The following is a 22,135-nucleotide window of genomic DNA, read 5'->3' as shown; positions in this document are numbered from 1 at the left end:
GCACTTTTTAAAAGAACTCGGAACCATTTCATTCAGAAACAGTACGAGGCAGGCCAGTGCAACGCTCTTCCAACCAGCCTCGTATTTACAAAAGGTCTCCCATTGGTGCTACCATCCGAGAATCGTCATCTCATTGACACCAAGTCACAGTGGAGATTCCCAGCTCCTCAGCCGTCATACCGAACGCTCTGCGTGGCCATAAAATTGCAAATTAACACAGTTGAACCGTGAAAGGCTGCAGGATAATGCAGCACTGTAACTGCTTCACCAGTCGCAAGCAAAGCGAAAATCGAATCCAACAAAAAAGTTCACTTCAGTCAACTCTTCTGCATTGAGTCGGGATGTAAAGGTAAATGTTACCAACGTAATGTTAAAATCTGCAGAGCTTAGAATCCTTATTTTAAAGTAATAAATCTTGCTGTTATTTTGAACGTAATACGAGGGTCGAGTTCAGGCAACGAAAATTGTGAAAAACTGGTTACAATCGATTAAATACGCTAGTTTCTTTGCATGCACAGGACTCTTCAGAAAGCGCGATTGATGGCTGTGTGGCCTGTAAAGCTGGCTACCTAGGTGTTGTAGCCTGCTCCACTGTGGAAGTTCCATGTTTTACGTCTATACTATGCCTGCGGGGTTGAAAATTTACCATGCTTTTGCTCCAGTATTGTGCTTAATTGGGTCCAGTTGACGTATTGAAGTATTTGAAAGGTATTTGCATTTACGGATAGGACACTATTCAGTTCATTATTCGGAGGTTTCAAATACTTACACACACCTAAAAAATCCAAGGACACTTAAGCACTTCTTATGAGTTTGAAAGGAGTAAGAAATTGTGTGTTGCTCATAATTGCGCATAGGCTATGCTTGCTCCTAGCCATATTCTTACCGATATTCTTGATGAGAACTCTTAGTGCTATTCATGCGCTTAGAGGTACAGGAAAAAAGAAAATCCGATGACACCTAAGCAGTTCTTATGAGTTGTGTAGGCAAAAATGTCCAATTGAGTGCCACTGAGTGATCCTTTGAGTTAACTCCTCGTGGGCAAGCGAGCGCATTGAAGTGCTTGGCACATTTGATTTGGCATTATCCAGCCGCAGTTAGAATGCGAGCGAGAGCTTCGGCAGATAGCAGGGGCTTCCGAAAGTGAGGGTCATGCGTCGTGGGTGATGCCCTCTTCCCTTGCGCTATACTGTGGCAGCAGGTGTTCCTTTTTGCCCGCTCTCCTCCATCAATGTGTGCTCATACTGTGGCGTCGTAGCCCATGGGAATTTCTGCATACGCCAGCTTTTTCATTCAATGAGCCATTTGACATTTTTGCATCAAAACATTTGAAGCAAAATGATCTAAACGAGCCTATTAGCTGTACAGCATAGTTCATATTTAAGTATTAACCCATTAAGAACCGCATTTCTTTTATTGCAGAATTAAATTCTTTAGAGCGACCAAGTTCGAGAAAATTTTTTTTTTCTTCATTCTACATTTGGTTTAAGGTTAGATCGATACATAAAAAATATTTATTTTTTTACAAATGTAGTAATATTTCAATATATTATCAAATATATATAGGGTGTTTCAGCGAATGCTTTAAAAAATTTTTAGAAATAAACTGGCAGGTAGCACAATTTTAGTCCATGAGCTGGTCTGCTCGAAGAGGTGAACATTACGTGCACAATGAATTGAAATGGATAGTAAACTAATGAACAAAAATTAACTAATTAAGTTTTAACTAATTACTTTATGGTACATATTGCAATTTACAAATTCTAGCAGGTGTGACTGCAAGGCGTATCCACTTGAAAAAAAAACTGTGGATGACATCGTTTACGAGGTATGTGTCGTCAAACTTGTGGTAAAGAAGTACTGTTCCACTTACGTTAACAAAACATCATTTTATGCATTGAAGCACAAAAGTAACTAAATCACCAATGCATTTCTCCCCAATGTTCGGGAATTAATATCTCGAAACTGGCGTCATCCTGAGAATTCGTTCCAGTTGGATCCGCCTTGTGAAACCCCCTGGCTAGAATTAGTAAATTGCAATATGTGCTATAAGGTAACTAGTTAAAAACTTAATCAGTGAAATTTTAATTGAATATGCATTTCAATTTCTTGTGCAGGTAATGTCCGCCTCTTCGAGTAGGCCAGCTCATGGATTAAAATTGTGCTATCAGGCCACAGGCAATGTTAAAATATTTTCTAAAGTGTTAACTGGAACATCTGGTATATTTAATGCAGCTAGGACTTGCATTTTAATACGTTCTGTGTTTATCATGTGTCACTCTGAGGATGCCACCCCTGCAAAAACAGCGATGTGGCAGCCTCTGATCCTCACCTGAACCGATAACAGAGTCGGAAGAATGGAAAATTATGTGTATCGTTAGAGCATACAGGCCTATGGATGCCCAGCTGCAGCCAGAGTGGCGCCCATTATAGAAACGAAACGAGTGAGGAACTTGCAGTAATCAAAATTATAGATCTCCAGATTGGGTTCTCTCAGCCCTCGTGCGCTTTGCGAAAACCGCCAAATGTGTAGCAGTATCGCCAGTTTGTGAGCGCGCACCTCTGGGTGAGCCACGTGGGCAGGCGACTCGCACTAGTGCCTTTACTGGTAAGGAACAAGATGGAAATCAGTTCTCCTGTCGCCCTTAACCCTTTGAAGGTCTACGACGTAAATTTACAGCACGCAAGCAAGTCTGAAATTGTCCGCGTTGTATATTTAAGATGCCCTCTGTATGTTTGAAAAGTGCACCAATATTTTAACTTCGTTGCACAGTAAGTGCTGCCATCCTGTGTGGATACAAGAGTTTGTTTACTTGCTGATATTACAAACAATGCCACCGTGTATGAACGATGCTGCCATGCTTGCATTTGTTTTCAAACTAACTGCCTCCTCAGGTGCCATGGGACGTAGGACTACTGCAAGTTGCCGACTTGTTTGGTTTTTCTGACGTGCGTAATCATAGTTTTCCTGCGTGCACTCGCATGCACAGTTCGATTGCACTTTAGACGTGTGCATCAGTTGCCCTTGTTCAAGTGAGTGAAGTGGCAATTCCTTTGATGTGGTGTGCTGGATCAGAATATGTCTATTCTAGTGTATGCTTTTCTTAATTTTGATTTTAAGTATTTATGCAAGCCCAGCTGTATTCATGGATAAACAACGCATGTTTACTACGAAAAATATTTGTCACTTTAGGATCACTCTAAAACAATTGCAGTAAATTTTTTTCTTAATAGCTCCCTCTGAAGATTTTAATTCTGCAATTTAAAAAATTGGTGCTAAAGGTCGCTTTTTGCAAAAAATAAAAATCATGTTAATTTTGATACCTCATTCTAGCACTTCATGAAAATATAAAAAGTGCACCTGAATATAGAATGCTGCTGGTTCTAATAGAAAAATATAGCATGCCTTCCATGTTCTCTGTCAGAGAATCCAAAATGCACAGAATTGAGATTCACAGGCAGAAAGTGTCCAGCAGTTGGCAGTTCTTTGCTCCGAAGTGGATAATGAAAGTGGTGCATTGTTGCTACTATTTGTGCTTCAGTCAGTGGCCACAGATGCCAAGCACACATGAGTGCTATTCTTCAGTGATAACATTTAGACTATCACTTTCGAGAGACTCTGCATCAAATTTGTCGAAATATGCATCCAACCGTGTTCCCGGCACTGTGCGCAGAGAGCAAGCTTGGCATGGTGCCAGAAACGTTGGGGGCAATTTTGCCTACACATCTGGGGCTGAGTCGCACGAAATCTCGCAAAAGTGATAGCATATCTGAAAGTAATTGGCCGAAAATACCGCTCTATATTGTAGTCGAGCACAAAATGAACCAACAGCAATCTTCACAAAAACATGCTCTGTCGTCATTTTGTGATGGAAATGAAGCTGCATCTGACAGCTCTGACTCTGGCTGTTGCCAACACTGCAGACACAGTTTTGGTTTCATATCCGATTTTAATGCACTGGTAGTTTTCAGACACAATTTCTCTGGAAAAAATGCGTGCGTTAGATGCAAGTGACTACCGGTACCCTCAAAGGGTTCACTGGAATTGAAAGAGGCAAAAATACTGATTGTGTGCGTGCGTTGCTCCTACTCTTGCACCAATTTGTGCCATACATTTCCTACACCATCCTGATAAAAAAGAAACATGATTTTATGCCTATGTGCGCCAAAACTAGCAACTGATCAAAATGTGTACAGCCATATTGGTCTACAGCGTTTCATAGCATGCATGACTAAAATGGTTTAAAATATTGGAACTCCCCATTAACTATTTGTAAACAATAATTTGGGATCGATGGGGACCACCTAAAAGTGAAATATCAGTAGCAAAAAGGATAAACAAATCAGATTCGCCACAAATGACTGTACGACGTCAAGTAGACGAAGTGAAACACATGTATCGTTTGTGTCTCACTTCGTCTTCGTCTGCTTAGCACCATACCCTTTTTTCCTAAGTCATGGACCAGCTAGCTCAGCACCAAGTTTGGTTAAGCAAGCCTGCTGTATTCTTGGTACTTTCGTCTGACTAGTGAGTCGGACACCTCAGCTTGATGTGAGTGACGATATTCTTATCTGTACCAGAAACAGAAACGCATAATGTCCATTGACGTGTTCGATGCTAGCCACAAAGTGATCGTCAAAAAATAAGGCCCATGTATGACGACATGTTGCTGTATGCACCTTCGTCTGGCTGCGATGTCATGCAGTCTTCATCTATATTGTTGTCATGCTGTCACCACAGGTAGATGACAGTACAGTCAATGCACGCATCGAATCTTACCCCTGGCAACACAAGGGCCGTGATTTTGTAGTGATCCCTAAAGGGCTCGCTATTTAGGTCACCATAGGGGTCAGGTACGTGCGCGGTGAATGGTCAAGTCCTAGTTATCTGTCAAAGGCCAATTTTAGGATCACAATAAGGAAAGTTTGGGCCCATAGAAATGCATGCGTGCTGGCTGGAACCTGCGGTGGAAGTCAAATTAACCATAAAATTGAATTATTCGGAGTTGAATTATTTTCAACAGAAATGTACTGTAAATGAATTACAGTGGGCTGTGTTAACAGGTATTTTTGTCTCCATTTACATTAAAGTGGTATTCAAATTTGTCTTTTTGTACTTGGAGGCAGAGCAGCTTTGTTTTACAGCCAACAAGTATTTTCTAGAACAACGCTTGTCAATTTGAAATGTTTAAAGTGCCTTAGATGTGTGCAGCGTTTAGCAATTCTTTGCTCCAAAGTTCTCCGAAATCTACTTAAGGGCTACAAACTGCTTCAAAATTAACTTTGCTGCTCCAAGCATTGCTCCAAACCTCAGTTCTTCATTGGCACCACTAAATGTACAAACACAGCTGTGTGTGTGCATGCGGTAAACAGTGAGGCGATGCTGATTTTCTTCACACATATATATATATGGCTGCACCTCTGGAGTAGCATTCAGCTACACTTCGTTACCAAAAGCATGCATTATTTTTAAACCTTCAGTTGTTGCTGTACATATACGGCCATGATCATTTGACGTTTGTTTTCGCCTGCGACAATTCTCAAAGGGTTAAAGCTTTTTCAGTGATTACTGAGCCTAAATAAAGAATAGTTTCATATATTTGCTCAAAAAACGAACTTTTTCTTAGTGCAAATGCAGCCACTGCAAACAGACTTTCTCACCTCCACAACATTGCATGTAATGCGTAAAATTGAATATAGTTCTAGCTGAACAAAAGCTTGCTTTTCAAACATATGTCAGCACGCATAGTGCTACAGCTTGGTGCAACTGTAGCATAGTGCTGCAGTTTCTTTCATTTTTTAAGTTGCAGCATGTGGGAAGGTGAAGTCATTACCTGCTGTATGCAGCAAATATCAAAACAATCCGCCAGACTCATTGTGCCTCTACTTTTTTATATGGTTAGCATTTGTATGTGATGGCTGTCTGGCTTGCTCTGGCTTTTTAGAAGTGTACGTATTGTTGGTTTGCTGGTTGGCAAACTTCTGACATTGTGTAAGCTGATTGCATGTCCACAGACATGCCTGTAGTATAGGCCGAACATGCATAGACATATCCGTGCATGCTTGGCATGCACTGCAGAGCATGCACTTCATTGTTGAAAGCTGCACAAGAGCTCCATTTCAGTAGTGCGTAGGTTGTTCACTGAATGTTCATTTGTAGTGTATTTTTGTATTTCTTCTTGGGCTCTGGGGAGGGGCCATTGTTTTCCAGATACTTGAACTTCAAGCTATTATTTCTCAGTATTGGTATCACTTGCATACATGATGGATGTGCACTTGCATGGAATGCTTGCCATTATTTACCTAGTTGTCTCTTCTGTTGCATGGCATGTTAATGAAGAATGAGCTTGCATGTAGTGTCATATGCTTTGTCCACATTTAATGACTGCAGTTCCATAGTTCTGCAGCTGTAAACAAAAGGCATGGAGTGTGCCTACTTGATATCTTCATACTAAAGTATTTAGAACAATTTTGTGTGATCATGTAGTAGTTTGCAAAGTATCTCACCATTGCAGGAGCACCACATGTAAACAGGAAATATGCTTAAAGGGAAGTTGAAACACTTTTCGAAAAAAATGAATTCTCTACGGCATTCTACAGTTTTGAGTCCCCTGAACACGAATATCTGGTTCAAAAAGGGCGGAAACAAGCGCAAGCGGCTGTTTTTTCATGAAAACGCGCACCAGCGCCTCAGGGTATCGTGCGAACGCCACTGTTGCCCGTGATTGGTCAGGGCTGCTGTGACGTCACTCGCGGCAGTCGCCGGTCGGCGCCACCGTTTCAGAGCGTAAGCACGCTGTTCTGTTCTGGCTTCATAGCTGAGTTGTAAGCATTATGGAACGTTCTCACTGTCTCGGACAGCTTGTATTTTCGCCTTACATGTTCGAACCGACAGCCGATACGGAAAACGATGGCGGCAACAACGATGTTGAGTATGCCAAAAGTGAGAGCGATGTGTGCACCTTCTCGCGCGTTGGAAATCTTAGCTGGCACGTATGTTGTTGTTGTTTCTTTTTTTTTTTTTTTTTTCATGTAGCTGCACGTTCCAATGACGGGAGAAAAAATTCGCTAATGTGTCACTGGGAACTTGCTGCTGGAAGAATGCCGAAGCACTAACTTCTCATTAGATTGTAAACACGGGTTCAATTCCGCGATGTCAAGCACCTTGCCGCTGCTTGTCTAAAGTCTCGTGGTTTTTTTAGTGTTCATACACGATTGCGAACATAAGTGCTGCATTTCAAAGCGCGCACATGCAGTGCTGCGAGGCACAGTCATGTAAGTTGCTTATCATACACATCCAGAGATGGCCAGAGTGCAATATGTGCAATATTCATACTACGGTTCGACGACTTTGCGATTGTGGCTCAATCAAGAATCGGTATGCGTGCTCCATGCTAGTGTTGACATAAAGATATTAGGCAGTTTCAGCACCGCCGTGTGGTAAACACGATAACTGCAAGCGTACGTCGAATGTCACTAGGCAAGCCTATACTCCATTTCATACCTCAGGTGCAACGCTGTGGAAGCTACGCACGAAGTCCGGTCACCAAAATCTATTACTGCGCGCGTTTCCGTCTATGCTTCACAGTCTGCCAGCGGCGTTTGCTCGCGCGAGCATGCACGTGAAGCTGCCGCGACGGGCTGCAATTAAAAAAATGCCAAAAAGAAAATTGATTTAAAAGAACGTGTTAGTAGCCTTATTGTTTCTATGGGTAAATTCTTCTTTTTTCTTTTTTTTTTTCATTCAGAACTGAGCTTATATTGAAAAATTTTCTAAAAAATTGGGTCAAGAAGCACCGAACTTTTTCTAAGTGCGAACGCAGCCACTGCAAGAAGTATCTCAAGCCTCCACAGCATTGCACCTGATGTATGAAACGGAGTATAGCAACGCTGGCAACAACGCGTTTCCGCATTTGTCGTAAGGCTATCCGGCTATCGCGGAAATGGTCCGAGCACAGCACAGTTGATTTTGTCGGCACGAACTTATCTCTCCTCACCGCACTGCGCTGCAAGCTTCTTGTCCTTCGGGAACCTGTGAAACACCACATCGTCTCGCCCGCCTGTGTTTGCGCAGCCGAATGCTGCATAGAACGAGGGCATGTTGGGCGCCCTTGGCTGTAGGCACTCACGCAGCACCGAAGGAAAGAACAGTTTACGAAAATCGCAAAAGAAAACAAACGTGAGCGGCGGCGGCAAATCTCTCGTAGCGTCGTTCAGTAAAGCGCAGGACGGAAAGAGGCATGCCAACACATGCCAGCACGCTGGTCCGGCAGCTCGGTCCCCGCGCGGCACGTCACTCTCGCCGGTTCTCTCCTCTGGCAACCACCTCACCCGGCGCTCCGGGAAGCGATGGGAGCGTGTCCGCGGGGGTGATTTAGAAAGCGATTTCCGCCTCTTACATTAACAAAACGAAGAAAAAAATTTCGGAACCGTAAATTATTAGGTCTGTTCTTCCCAATCCCAGCAATTCGTGGAAATTGAAAACCGTTTCAGCTTCCCTTTAACATTCATTATTTACAAATGCTGCTAGTTCTATGCTGGTATAAAAAAAACCTTGTCCTACTCTCGTTAACATTGTATGATTGCATTTCATAGTACACTATCCTTAAAGGGGTACTGAACCACTTTTTATCGAAGTGGTTCGAAATATAGGCTATTTCAGAAACACTGTACCTCAAAAAATACTTCTAATGTGATTCGCAAGGCATGTTTAATGCCCTTCAATGCGTTCAGCAGAAGCAGAGTTATTGGCAATCAAACACTGCCTCTGCTATGCTCCCGTTTTTTTCTTCAATGCACTGTGAAGGCTACAGCTCAGTGTGGCGTGCCCACAACGCTCCGCCTTCCTATTGTCACTGTGGTACGCAGTTCAAATTTCATTTTGGATGTTAACGGTAGATGCCACGACTTCCGCCTTTGGTGCTTATGATGCGATGGGCTAAACATAAGCCAAATGCGGTTGTCCTCAGCAAGCCGCTGTGCACTTAGCCAGTGGACTTGTGGCGGCACTTCGCGGCAGCCATGGTATCTGTGCCATGTAGCCAACTGCAGCTTGATGACGGCTATCGGTCAATAGCAGCCATCTAAAGGAATGACAAAGTAGTGTGTACAAAGACGGAAATAGTGTGCATAGAAGAGTGCTGTTGAAAAGAAAGCGTTTGAGAGAAAGGTGACCTAGGTATACTTTGTGGCACAAAATACATTTTTTGAAAAGGTACAGAAGAAAGGAAGACAGTGAAGCAGCCAAACTACCAACTGTTTAATGACAGCCTGAAAAAAAGGAAATCTAAGCACGAACTTGTCCAAGAAATCCTTTTAAAGAAAGGTGGCTTCGTGATCTGCTTGCAAGCTCCACGCACCGCGTATGATAGCAAAACTTGGCTGAGATGTTCATAGCGACATATGCTACCCGTGGACTATGTTATTTCACGAAGCCCAGGGGGTGATTTGGGCCCCTTTAACTCTTTCGCTACCGCGCCTATTCAGATCGATCAATTTGATCAACGCATTTCAAGTTCAAATTCTCGCGCGGCTTGCGAGCGCCTAGCGCCATCTAGGTTAGAAAGTGGGAAGCACACAACGATTTCTGCTATGTTTTGTCGGTTTTTTACTTTCCGGTTCGTCTCCGTGCGCCGCAAAAAGTTTCGCATTGTCCGGCGAGCGCGTCGATCATGGCGTCGTCATCGCGCGCAGACGCTCCTAAAAGACGACGTGTTTCTCGACAATCGAGCGCTTCTGTAGCTGATTTTGCGGATGTAATCGGTAGTAGTGAGCCTGAAGAAGACGTGGACACATCAGAATTCAGCACCGATGACAAGGATGCATCAAATCAAGCCGGAACATCTAGCGGGTGAGTGTCAGTTCTATGTGCGGCGCACATAGCGATTGCTAATATATAGTTATGGACAGTGGAGCATGTACTCACAGCTGTATTATGTATTTTCAGGGTCTCAACGTCATACGGACACAATTCCCTGCCAGCAGCTGTAAAGCGCGTGCAGTTTTTTTCGAGAAGAAACCCGGGGGTCGAAGTTGGCGGCGCGCTCCGGAGTAATGCACGGCACTTCATACGGGCCATCGATGTCTTCCAGCTATTTTTCACAGCAGAGATAATCAACGTTATCTGCGAAAACACCAACAAATATGCGTGGACGCATATTTTAGAGTCGCAGACTTGCGCAGAAAACGACGGCTCATGGAGAAATTTCAATCCGGGTGAAATAATGCAATGCATTGGAATCCTGATATACATGGGAATCGTGGAACTGCCTCGCCTCCATCTATACTGGAATACCTCGGAATTGTTTTCGGGCCTCATTCCTCCAAAGATTATGCCCAGGAGCAGATTTTTTTCGTTCCTTGGTTTTCTTGAGTGTCATGGACCCGGAGAAGACTGATCCTGTCCGCGATGGCAAGCTGCACAGGATCGCTCATTTACTGCAGCATATGAACGACGTGTCAGGTCAGCTTTTCCAGCCATATCGAAATTTGTGCGTCGACGAACGAATGGTTAAATCAAAAGGACGATCGGGAATTCGGCAGTATATGCGGGGCAAGGGGGTCAAGTGGGGGTATAAGTTATGGGTCCTCGCTGACTCAAGAACAGGCTACACTGTTCAATTCACTGTTTACACCCGGAAGCGAGAAACACCCAGCTCAAAGGGACTGGCTTATGACGTTGTAACCTGCCTTTGTGATGCATATTTGGATCAAGGCTACATTGTCTACCTTGACAACTTCTACACGTCCACCTCCCTCTTTGAACATCTCCTTGAAAGGAAGACTCTCTCTTGCGGAACAACGCGCAAAGATCGTCGTGGATTTCCCTCCCAGTTGAAAGACTCCACTTGGGAGAACAAAGCAACTCGAGGTGACATTCGCTGGCTGCGGTGCCGTGATGTGCTGTACTTGCAGTAGAAAGACAAGCGCGCTGTAAACATGATAAGCACAGCACACACTGCCAGCAATCACGTCACTGCAATGCGAAAAGTGAAGAGAGGAGACCAATGGACAAACCTCCCCATCAAGAAGCCGCTTTTGATAGAAGACTATAATAAGGGCATGCTTGGTGTTGACAAATCTGATCAACTTATTGCTTCCTATAATGTCTTGATGAAGTTTGTCAGGTGGTGGAAGACACTGTTCTTCCACTGAATTGACATTGCTGTCGTCAACAGCTTCATCATTTTCCAGGAACACAGGGAGCATCACCCCGAGATAGAGGAGCTCTCCAGAAAGGCTGGCTTTGACCAGCTTTCATTTCGAATTGAGCTGGTAAACCAGATTTTTGGGTTGGACGACAGACCTAGTCACCCTCCACCTCCTCCAAAGAAATCTGAGCACAAGCCCCAGGTGCAAGAAAAGCGCCGTAACTGCAAGCTCTGCTATGAAAAAACCAAAGTAGAGATGAAGATGGCAGTTTTTTGTGAGCCATGCGGTGTGCATCTCTGTTTCATCCCGACGAGGGACTGCTTTGGAGAATGGCATGCCACTCAACCACGCTAACTTTTTTTTTTTTTTGTGGAAAGAACAGTTTTCTGAAAAACTTTCTGAAACTTGTGTAATTTCTTTAGAACATATATGGCTACAAAATTTATATCTTCAAATTTTTTTACCCCTGATATTTTTCAAGTTGTGCACCTTTTTCCAGCAGAGTGATGTGCTGACTGTATAAATTTTTACTTTATAAACATTTTTTCATTAATTTGTGTAATAAATACATATGCAATATTTATGTTATTTAACAGTACATTCCCTTAGCTACATGTTGATACGAAACAATGTAAATAAGACATTCGTGCGTAGCCGCCAAAAAATATTTCCTTCTACCTAGTAAAAACTGCCCTTTTTCCCCTGGTAGCGAAAGAGTTACCTTGCCCCAACAGCTGCTGACTTACGAAAAATTTGTAGCATAGTCATGCTGACTCGATAAAAATGCAGATATCTGCTCTTACATGCTTCTCTTTCTTAGTTCAAAAATAAGTAGGGAAGTAGATGTTTGCTGTTCACAACATTCATGCGTATTTTTAAGAGCCATCATTTATTTATCTAAAGCAAAGACATTGGAATCATATCACTAATGTATATATTGGGAGACCACTTATTCTAGCATTTGCAATGCGTAATCCACGCTGCATCAGAACAATTTAGCTTAAAACGCACTCTATGTGTTAAAAAAAAAAATCATTGTCAGCGTGGACAATGTCATGAGAATGTAGCTCAAAATCTTGCAAAAACACTTGAGTTGATGAAGCCGTCTTGGCATAATTCAAAAGTCCAAAGTTTTGCTTAGGTGGTCTGTGGTTTCATTCCTTGCAGACATAAAAAAAAATCGGGAGCCGCCCTCACGAAGTTTGCAGTGCATGCAGCCCTCCTGTTGATGCAGCATTTAAGACATGACGTCTTCTGATTGGCTGTTGCTATAGCAATTGGTACACAGACGCTGCCTATGGAGTGCTTGCCTGCTGGGTATGCTTCAAAATATTGTTGACCTGCCATTTCTGTGCTTATCGCACGAGATCACACCATGTTCGTAGGCACTGAATCAACACTCGCTAGGGGGGGGGGGGGGGAGAGAATAAAAGCTTGAAACTGGACATTCCTACAGAAGGCAAAGCGCAGTGCGAGCCTGCTCTGCTTCCTACAGCAGCAAAGAGGAGGCAGTTTATTGCAAGGTTCACAGGAGCCGGTGATCAGATTGCTCCAGACCGAACAAGTCGTCAACGCGTCATGCACTTGCATACTGCATCAATAACGAAGCAACAGCGATGCAATTAATTGCCCTTGGACATTAGGTCATCTACAATGCACGGCTGCCATCTTAACTTAGATAATCTGCCACGCTTGTTCTTGCCTATTTATCCGGCCACGGGTTCATGTTCGTGCATTAAGCCTATATCACCATTAGCAGAGCAGTGCACTTGTTCCTCCTACATAAGTGGATGATGGGAAACATTGTCAGCAGCTTAGTTTGCATGAAGCTGCCGTTCTTGACTGGGGCAGTTTTTCACTCACAAAAGTTCATGCTTTGACATATGTAATTGAGATGTGATTGTGAATCTTTGCCACTCCAATACCAAAATATTTAGGCTGCCTGATAAGTTCTGCGCCTGCAAAAATGGCACAACTGTCCAGAGGGCTTTACATTAGCATACAGTTTGGTGCCCTTGCACTCTGCAGGGCATCTGCAGTGAACGAGAAAGGCTCCTTTCTAAACTGTGCCGAATCCAAAAGGAGAGGCGGAAGAGCTTGCTTGCCGACAAGAACACGAAATGTTTTAATCTTGAGAACATTTAGTATAGGTTATCAGAATCCAAAACTTTGTGGCTCATTTTTTCGAAATTGTTTTGTGTATGCACTCCAAATGATCGATTGTGCCATACTGTTGCACATTCGCTGACACTGTCACTTTGGGGGGCAAGCAAAGCTGTGACGATTCAAGACTGTTCAGGCGTGTAGTAAGCAGTACTTTCTGCTTCCTCTTTAATTCCATGTTTGGCAAGAAAGGGAAAACCAAGGAAGGTTTGGTTGCTGTGTTCTCAGCAATGCATTTGTGCTCGCAGCCTTGTGCACTTCTGAGCTGAACATAATAGAAAAAAAAGAAGTCAGTATTTGTGCCAATGGCAGTGCTTGGCTATTTGCACTAGATTATAGGCCCATTAGCTTACTCCCAGTATTATATAAAATATTTACCAAAATAATCTCCAATAGAATAAGGGCAACACTGGACTTTAGTCAACCAAGGAACAGGCTGGCTTCAGGAAAGGATACTCTACAGTGGATCACATCCATGTCATTGATCGGGTTACTGAGAAATTCGCAAGCAGAAGCTTACCCTGTAGCTTAAGGGAGCCGTCGTATGAGCGCTTTTAAACCAACGAGCAAGGCCGCTTCCAAGGTCGCATATTTTAGGCGGGGCTCAGAACTCTGCAGAGTGCAATAAGCCTCTCTATATGGCTTTGATAGATTACAAAAAAGCATTTGATTTAGTAGAGATAACAGCATTCATAGAGGCATTACGTAATCAAGGAATACAGACCACTTACGTAAATATCTTGGAAAATATCTACAGAGGTTCCGCAGCTACCTTAATTCTACACAAGAAAAGTAGAAAGATACCTATAAAGGAAGGGGTCAGACAGGGAGACGCAATCTCTCCAGTGCTATTCACTGCGTGCTTGGAAGAAGTATTCAAGCTATTAAACTGGGAAGGCTTAGGAGTAAAGATCGACAGTGAATATCTCGGCAACCTTCGGTTTGCCGATGACATTGTTCTGTTCAGCAACAATGCAGACGAGTTGCAACAAATGATTGAGGGCTTTAACAGAGAGAGTGTGAGAGTGAGGTTGAAGATTAATATGCAGAAGACAAAGATAATGATGAATAGCCGGGCAAGGGAACAAGAGTTCAGGTTTGCCAGTCAGCCTCTAGTTTGTGAAGAAGTATGTTTACGTAGGTCAATTAGTCACAAGGAACCCTGATCATGAGAAGGAAATTCATAAAGGAATAAAAATTGGCTGGAGCGCATACGGCAGGCACTGCCAGATTCTGACTGGGAGCTTACCACTGTGATTGAAAAGATAGGTGTTATATCACTGCATTCTACCGGTACTGACATATGGGGCAGAGACTTGGAGACTGACAAAAAAAGCTTGAGACCAAGTTAAGGACCTCGCATAGAGCGATAGAACGTATATTGCTAGGCATAACATTAATGGCTCATTCACACCGGCGACTTGAGGAGGTCGCGCGACCATTTGCAACTCGCGACCAAAAAGCGACCGAAGGCGACTGATGTTCATGCCGGCAAGCCTGGCTTGAGCGCGACCCACAAGTCGCAATCCCGGAGATTATCGTTCTCAGCGAGAACTCTCGGAATCTACGCGGAATTTGCCGCGACGCGGGAGGAGGCCGGACGTAGACACATGAAAGATCACTTCCGGTGTGCCGCTGATTGGTTTATCAGTTTTGCGACCGTGGTCGCACTACTGAAAAATCGAGCAGCTAGCGACTGGCCCAAAATGGTCACTTTTCTCAAAAAGCGACCACTGTCAAGTCACCGGTGTGAATGAGCCTTAATATTGACAGAATGACAGTGGTTTGGATCAGAGAGCAAACTGGTATAGCCGATATTCTAATTGACATTAAGAGAAAAAACTGGAGCTGGGCAGGTCATATAACGCGCAGGTTAGATAACTGTTGGACCATTAGGGTTACAGAATGGGTACAGCGAGAAGGGAAACTCAGTTGAGAACGGCAGAAGACAAGGTGGAGCTATGAAATTAGGAAATTGGCGGCCACTAGTTGGAATCGGTTGGCGCAGGACAGGGGTAATTGAACATCGCAGGGAGAGGCCTTCGTGCTGCACTGGACATAAAACAGGCTGGTGATGGTGATGTGTACAGTGGTGTGTGGAGCACAATCAGTGTTTTTCTGCAGGAAAGTGAAGGTGAGACCCAGCCAGGCCCCGAGAGGGAGCGTGGTGGCCAAACAGGGAGCCAGCGTCGGAGACCACCCTTCCGCCCACGACCACGCCGCCGTGGACAGCGTCCAGGGTCCCAGACACAGGATGATGATGGTGCCGGGTCTCCCGGCAGTGGCGGCGGTGGGCAGTCTCGTGAAGACAAGCCCCCAAGGGACAAGTCTAGGGAGGAGCGACCAGCTAAGGACAAGTCACCTCGGAGGGAATCGGCTGGAAATGGCCGGCAAGGAAGCAAGGTACGCATGCCTTTTCTTCATGCACCTTGTTGTGTATTATGTGTTTTGTGTGTTGTGCTTATAGTAGTGCTGGTCACTGCAGACAGTAGTGGTGGTGAAAGGAGTCACTATTGGGGACGGGTGGAGCCACTTGGTCTGTTACTATCGGAGGAGTACCAGGGTGTCTACCAACCGGGAAAACCGGCAATTCTCAGGGATTTTGAGTAGTCTGGAAAAAGTCAGGGAAAACTCGGGGAATTTGGGCCTCTATCAAGGAAAATTAGCGGCAATTTTATTGGAAGGGTCGAAAGTCGCGTTCTGGCTCGAGCAACAGACAGGAATCGCAATGAATCGTCTTTGATGCCCTGTCGTCGGCTGGATGAGTTGCCAGTGTGCAGTCAACGACCGACTTTCCGGATTCCCGATAATTTGGACGGCTTTGTGGCACCACCACGTACCCCATAGAGTCAACGTATCAGAACATGTGAAATTTCTGACGCAAGAACCCTTCGTCGTCCGATTTTCCGGACGTTTTGCCGTGACCGCAGGTCTGAAACTGCAATAATCAAAGGCACCACCGCTGCCGTTTTGATTACTTCGCCACCTCGAACTGGCACTTTCGCACGCAGATCCGCTGGCAGCCGTTGCCACCACTGCAGCAACGCTAGGCCTAGCTGCTTCGACGTTCGCTATGAAGCTTCTTGCCGTTGGGTGCCAAGTTTTTTATTGAAAGAATTAGCTGCTGTCAGCAATGGCACGGACACCGCTTTTGTGGTCCTCGCGATTGGCTTAGAAACTTAGAAAACACGGTGCGTTGCATAATGCCAGTTCCCGAAAGTCAGCTTCGCCTTTGTACAGAAATGTTACATGGGGAAGCATACGCAAAAGTATTGCAGTGAGGCATAACAAGCGTGGGAAGGGGCTATTGCCACGGAAAACAGTATGTATTCCTTAATTATACACACGTGCACCCGGTATTTCCTGTCACAGTACGAGCGCCGATATGCCTACTATGTGTACCGACAGGCCTTCAGAGCGTTTTCGAACGTGCCTGTGGCGGTTTGAGCCCCTAAGGGCAGTAAATGACACGCATTTACTTTTTTCCAACTGGCCGATTTTTCGAACATTTTCGCGACCCCTAGGGAGTTCTAAAAATTGGCCGACGACTGTGCAACTGACCAAGGAGCTTCAGATGGTCCTTGGGGCGAACGAGTAGCAGAAGGTGGACAAGAACAGAAATGATGTACGCATTGAGGAATAAACGGGAAAGGAAGCTTGCTGCCGCCGTTTTGAAGGAGCTTGAGCTCAAAAGAGAAAGTTTTGCTGATGCCGAGATGCAGGTGTTCCGCATCCAAACCAAAATAAACTCTTTAAAGCAGTGAAACACAACACTCAGGCGTCGTGCGCGGGCTGAGAGTATGTCAGGACAGTTGAGGTTGACTTACGAGCGGTTGAGAGAGAATCTCAATTGTGACAGAGTTCGGGCCTCATACCACTGAGCTTGCTATCAGTTGATAGAAATAGCTCATCTTCGAATATATTTGCTTCTATATGCATCGCCTTTTTATTCGTATTTGTGAATGTCCGAGTTATTTGCAATTTTTTTCGAAGACACTTTATTTGCTGTGCATTTTACTAACCCCTGCTTCTATTCTCTTTTTGAATAACATAAACACTACTCCTTAGTATTCAAGGTGGATTAAGTCGCTTTTTAATATTTTTCATGTGCTTACTCGAGAGTGACAGCATCAGGCGATATGGTTTCAGCCCGTCTTGACATAAAATATAGTTCTGCATCACTCAGGGAAATGGGCAAAGGCACTCCGGGAAAACCTGGAAAACTCTGGGAATTTGGAAATGTCAACTTGGTAGACACCCTGAGTATTTGTTCGGCGAGTTGGTAATGCATAGCTATTAGAAGGGCACACATAAGCACACACACACACATGGTAGGTGCTCATCCTGTCTTCTTTGTCTGGGTGTGTGTTAATTTGAGCCCTCCTAATTACTATTGGAGCTTGCTGTGAAAGCCAGGCAGTGAGCTTTACAGTTCTTTTGGCATGGACCCTGCAGGCAGCCAGTGGAGGGAGTGAAGCCACCAGCAACGGTGCAGCAGCCCCTTCAGGGAGCCTTGAGTCGTCATCCTCTTCAGCAGTTGTTGAAGGCACGGTGTCAGCCTGAAGGTTGAAACACCTGGGCAGCAGCAACTCTGTTTTTCTTGAGGTGCACGTTCCCCTCCTTAACCACCACCAACCTGCGATGAGGGGATGCCCCACCGCTTGGAGCGTCGGCAGCACGGAGATGGGAGAGAGAAGGAAAAGAACACGCCTTTCGACCAGAAAACCTCTTTTCACGTTTGAGTGTGTGTGCGTGTGTGCTTAGTCGGCTACCAAAGCTTTAATGATGTCATAGCCAAGGGGGGCTGGCGAGAAGAGGGTTCTGCTTTTTACACCCAAGTGTACTTTGCCCGTGAAGAACTGCCAGGAGGAGAAGAGGGCTGCTGGCTCTGGTTTTGCTGCACTTGTTTTTGTCATCGGTTATTTAAGGTGCTGGAACAAAGTTGTCCAAAGCACTTTCCTTTTGTTTGGCTGCGTTTTTTGTAAAACTCCTTAGTGTATCAGTGTAAAAATGTCAAGACACGCCAGGCTCTCACTGAGTGCAAGTCTGGAGCCAAGACAAGGGAGCGGTGGCTTGTTTCATAATAGCAAATTTTTTTTGTTGTTCTTTGTTTGGTATGCCTGTGAAAGAGTGCATGTTGGAGCGGACAAGCGTGTTTCTTCCCGTGCAGCAGCCCCCAGGCGGCTGGGTCCCCCTTGCTGGCTGTCCTCCCCCACCCCCTTTTTCTGCCTGGGACTTGATTTTTTCATCTGTTCTGGCAGTCACCACCACCACCACTTCCTCCACCCCCCTTTTCGGCATTTTATTTCTTGCCGTCGCAACGAGTTGTCCTTTGTCACGATAACATCTGACGACATGCACATGTTTTGTGAACATCTACAAGCAAAAGGAAGCAACAATGAGAACCATCTCTTAGAGAAAAAAGACAACAGCAGGAAGTGTGACACTGAAAGCACTCCCCTCCTTGAAAATGATGCAAAAAAGAGACCAAAATGCAGCCTTTCTGCTGCTGTGAAAAACTAGCAGAAGCGCCACGCGTCAGGCCAAAGTTGCAGCGCAAGGGCATAGGAGATGAAGAAAAAAAAAACTTGCCAAACATGGTTTGCCACCTCACTGGCTCTCTCGTTAACATTTCGTTCTCACAGGGTGGTAAAAGAACCTAGGGCACTTTTACATAAAGCTTTGTGCTGCCTTGTTTTCCTCCCCTAGCACTGTATTGTTTGTGCAGTGTAGGCAGATACCATCAATGTTCAGTTTTTGGCATGTCTGCATGCATTTGATGACATCTATTGATTGGAGCTGTTTGCATGCAACCATTTGTTAACATCTTTTTGATGGCATGCATCAGTTGTGGCTGGTTGCCTTCTTTTGTACTGTGATTTCAGTTGGTACTTTGGCAGGTGTCACTAACTTTGTACAGGTACAAAAAAAAAGTTTCTAAAAACATGTGCAGTTGCAATAAAAAATTTTCCCTACACTTGTTTTCTTTTTTTTCGTTGGCGAAAATCTGAGTGCAGACTCAAATTTTACCAGCCTTCAAATTTATGAGCAGTTTGTACAGAAACTTTTGTACGTATAGTAATTGTGTCATTGAATATGAAGGTCATTTATTTTTAATATTGCACCAACAAAAAAACGAGCGTGAAACATGATACCAGTTTTATTTTCTTGCATAGCTTCATTTGCACATTGGTGGCTACCGTGACAATATTACTTCGAAAACAACTATTGAAGACAGCAGTTTACCAGGCTAAAATTACAATTAGTACCGACCGACAGGAGTCGTGGGTGTACGAGAGCAAATAGACAAATTTACGAATTTTCTGCAACTGCATTTACGCAAAGAACGCGCACTCTATATCAGATGACAAAACTTCACAATGACAGCAAATTTGAAGCCGTCGCGTGTAACACAACGCTCCAACGCACGGGGGGCTCTTTCTACAGTGAAGCTGTCAATGGCTAGGATCCGGGGATTCATGGCATTACATCGACAGAAAACAATAATGGGCTGATACCGGCGGCAGTACAGGGCAGTGTAATGGCTCTTAACCCCCTAGTACGGAGGCTAGAAGCACTCGGAAAGAGCACTGCATGGTACGTTTTTTTTTTGGAATTGCGCATACAACATACAAAAAGCATACGCTTCATAAAGAACAAGCTTGTAAGCATCTGAACCACATCATTGATAAGGTGCTCCTGATAATGCGAAGCATGTAGTGCTCGTACGTTACCCTGTAAATATTCCTGTTGCGGGGCAGCGTGCGACGTGGGAAGCGACATCCCTAGCCTTTTGTATATAAGATAACCAGCCTAGCAAGTGATTTCAATGTTGCAGCACTGCTATGCACCCCAAGCAAAGAAATGAGCTCAGTGAGTGATAAGGTTGCCACCTATTGTCAGTTGTAGATGGCCCCGATCTTGGCCATCTGGGTCGAGTCGGGCTTGATTTTTGTAAATGGCCAGCCTATTTGCCGACCGCCTGCCGGTGGTCGGCAGACGACGTCGTGCGGGCGTCGTGACCACCGGTTAAATCATTGTGGTCGTGTTCGGACGACACGTGGGCCGACGATTTCCCCATGACAACAGCAGTATGGCTTTTCTGCCGCCGGCGTTCTTTTGCCGGTATTCATATTTAGGGTTTTTCAAGCGAAGCTTTCTTTGCCTCTTCTCGCGGCTTTACGGGCACTGCTGCTGCTGTGGTATTGCTTGTGCACGCTACTGGGTTTCTTGCAACACCACCAGATGGCACTTGGCTCTGCGTAGTGGAAGGGTGCAACAGAACTAAGTCGGAAAGAAAGGGAGGGGAAGTCTGAATGCTCATCCATCGGGGAGCCAAATGGAAAAGAGTAAATTCCCAATGTCAAGAGCATCTTTGGTTATCAGGTACAATGAGTGGGAAAATAAACTTGGCTGGGCTTTACGTATTTGTGGACCGGAAATAATTGCACAGAGAAAAATAGTTAGTGGAATGCATAAGCGCTGACATAAAGGGTTTCGGAAATGATGCTGAAATTGTCCTATTAGGTGACATGAATGCCCACATACAGGATTTAGATGGCTATACCGACAACGACGGGAAGTCAATGCTAGAACTTTGTGAGCAACATGACCTCATTATCGTGAATACAGGGCCTAAGTGTGAAGGCCAGATCACGTGGGAAGTGGGAAACCGGCAATCAGCCATTGATTACTGTCTGATGACAGAAGGAATTTATTACTGTCTGATGACAGAAGGAATTTATGATAAGTTGAGAGAAATGGTCGTCGATGAGAAAGGGTTTAGCAGCATAAGGAGTGACTATAAACGCATCATGTTGAAAATGGGATATGTAGTTGGGAAAGAGCAAGGAGCACAAAAGGGCCAGTCCAAATTTGAACAAATAGCAAATATAATCAGTAGAGTCGAGGAAGAACTTGGCAAATGGCCAAGAATGGGAATTTGGTGAGCTAAGTGTAATAACGACGTAAATACGGAAAGAGAAACAACATGTTCGTTGGAAAGGAAAAAAGAAACCGAAAAGCTGGTGGAACAGAGGTACGAGAAACGATTTCCGAACGACGGAAAGCATGTCGAGAGCACAGGCAGGCAAAGAAGGCGCATTTGCCGCAGGATTAAGTAACCAGTAAATGGGAAATATACCGGGAGAAAAAGTCTATGGTTCAAATACTGGTGCAAGCAAAATAAGGTGAAAGTGAACGTTGGTTGTCAGAAATACGTGAGAAAAAGAAGGCCGCACCTAGAATATTTTGGAAGCACATAAAATTATTAGGCAGGAAGTCAACAACAATACAACCATGCGCATATTCTAGACGAAGATGAAAACAGACTGGAAGAAGCGGCAATAAATTACATCCGAAAAGTAACAGCTGAATCTTTCCAAGACAATGACAAGGTTGTATTTGAAGAAAAAAAGAGCATAGAAGAGACCGAAGTGGAAAAGGAGCTGGTGCTGACAAATTTCAACTGGAAGAAAGCGGAAGAGAAAATTCCTAAGCACACAGCCACGTGGCTAGACGAGGTTCCAGTTACGCTGATTAATGAACTAGGACCAAAAAGTAAGGAAGCTCTGGTGAAAGCAGTGAAAAATACTTTAAAAGTTATACGAATGCCAGACAGTTGGCGACAAAGTGGAATGAATTTAATTTATAAAGGTAAGGGGGAGGAACCTAGAATTCACTCGTATAGACCGTTGACCATAACATCGGTAATGTACAGGCTAGCAATGCAGGCAATCAAATTAAAGCTTCAAGCATGGGCAGAGAATAATGACATTTTGGGAGACCTTCAGAATGGCTTCAGTATAGGTAGGCGTTTGGA

The 22,135-nt window shown here is 44.4% G+C and overlaps 1 protein-coding gene across 2 annotated transcripts in view; it reads left to right on the top strand.

Moving 5' to 3' along the window:
• The window catches only part of LOC142575152 (uncharacterized), a 60,258-nt gene extending 40,967 nt beyond the window's left edge, over window positions 1-19,291 (top strand). For both annotated transcript variants that reach the window (XM_075684216.1, XM_075684217.1), the window contains 2 exons: window positions 15,439-15,717; window positions 17,770-19,291. In XM_075684216.1, the coding sequence (XP_075540331.1) occupies window positions 15,439-15,717; window positions 17,770-17,877 (387 nt within the window). In that variant the 3' untranslated portion in view covers window positions 17,878-19,291. The remainder of the gene's footprint in view (window positions 1-15,438; window positions 15,718-17,769) is intronic.
• Window positions 19,292-22,135: the final 2,844 nt, after the last annotated feature.

The sequence above is a fragment of the Dermacentor variabilis genome, chromosome 3 (genome assembly GCF_050947875.1).
Source record: "Dermacentor variabilis isolate Ectoservices chromosome 3, ASM5094787v1, whole genome shotgun sequence".
Lineage (NCBI taxonomy): Eukaryota > Metazoa > Arthropoda > Arachnida > Ixodida > Ixodidae > Dermacentor > Dermacentor variabilis.
This window is presented reverse-complemented; position numbering and strand designations above follow the sequence as displayed.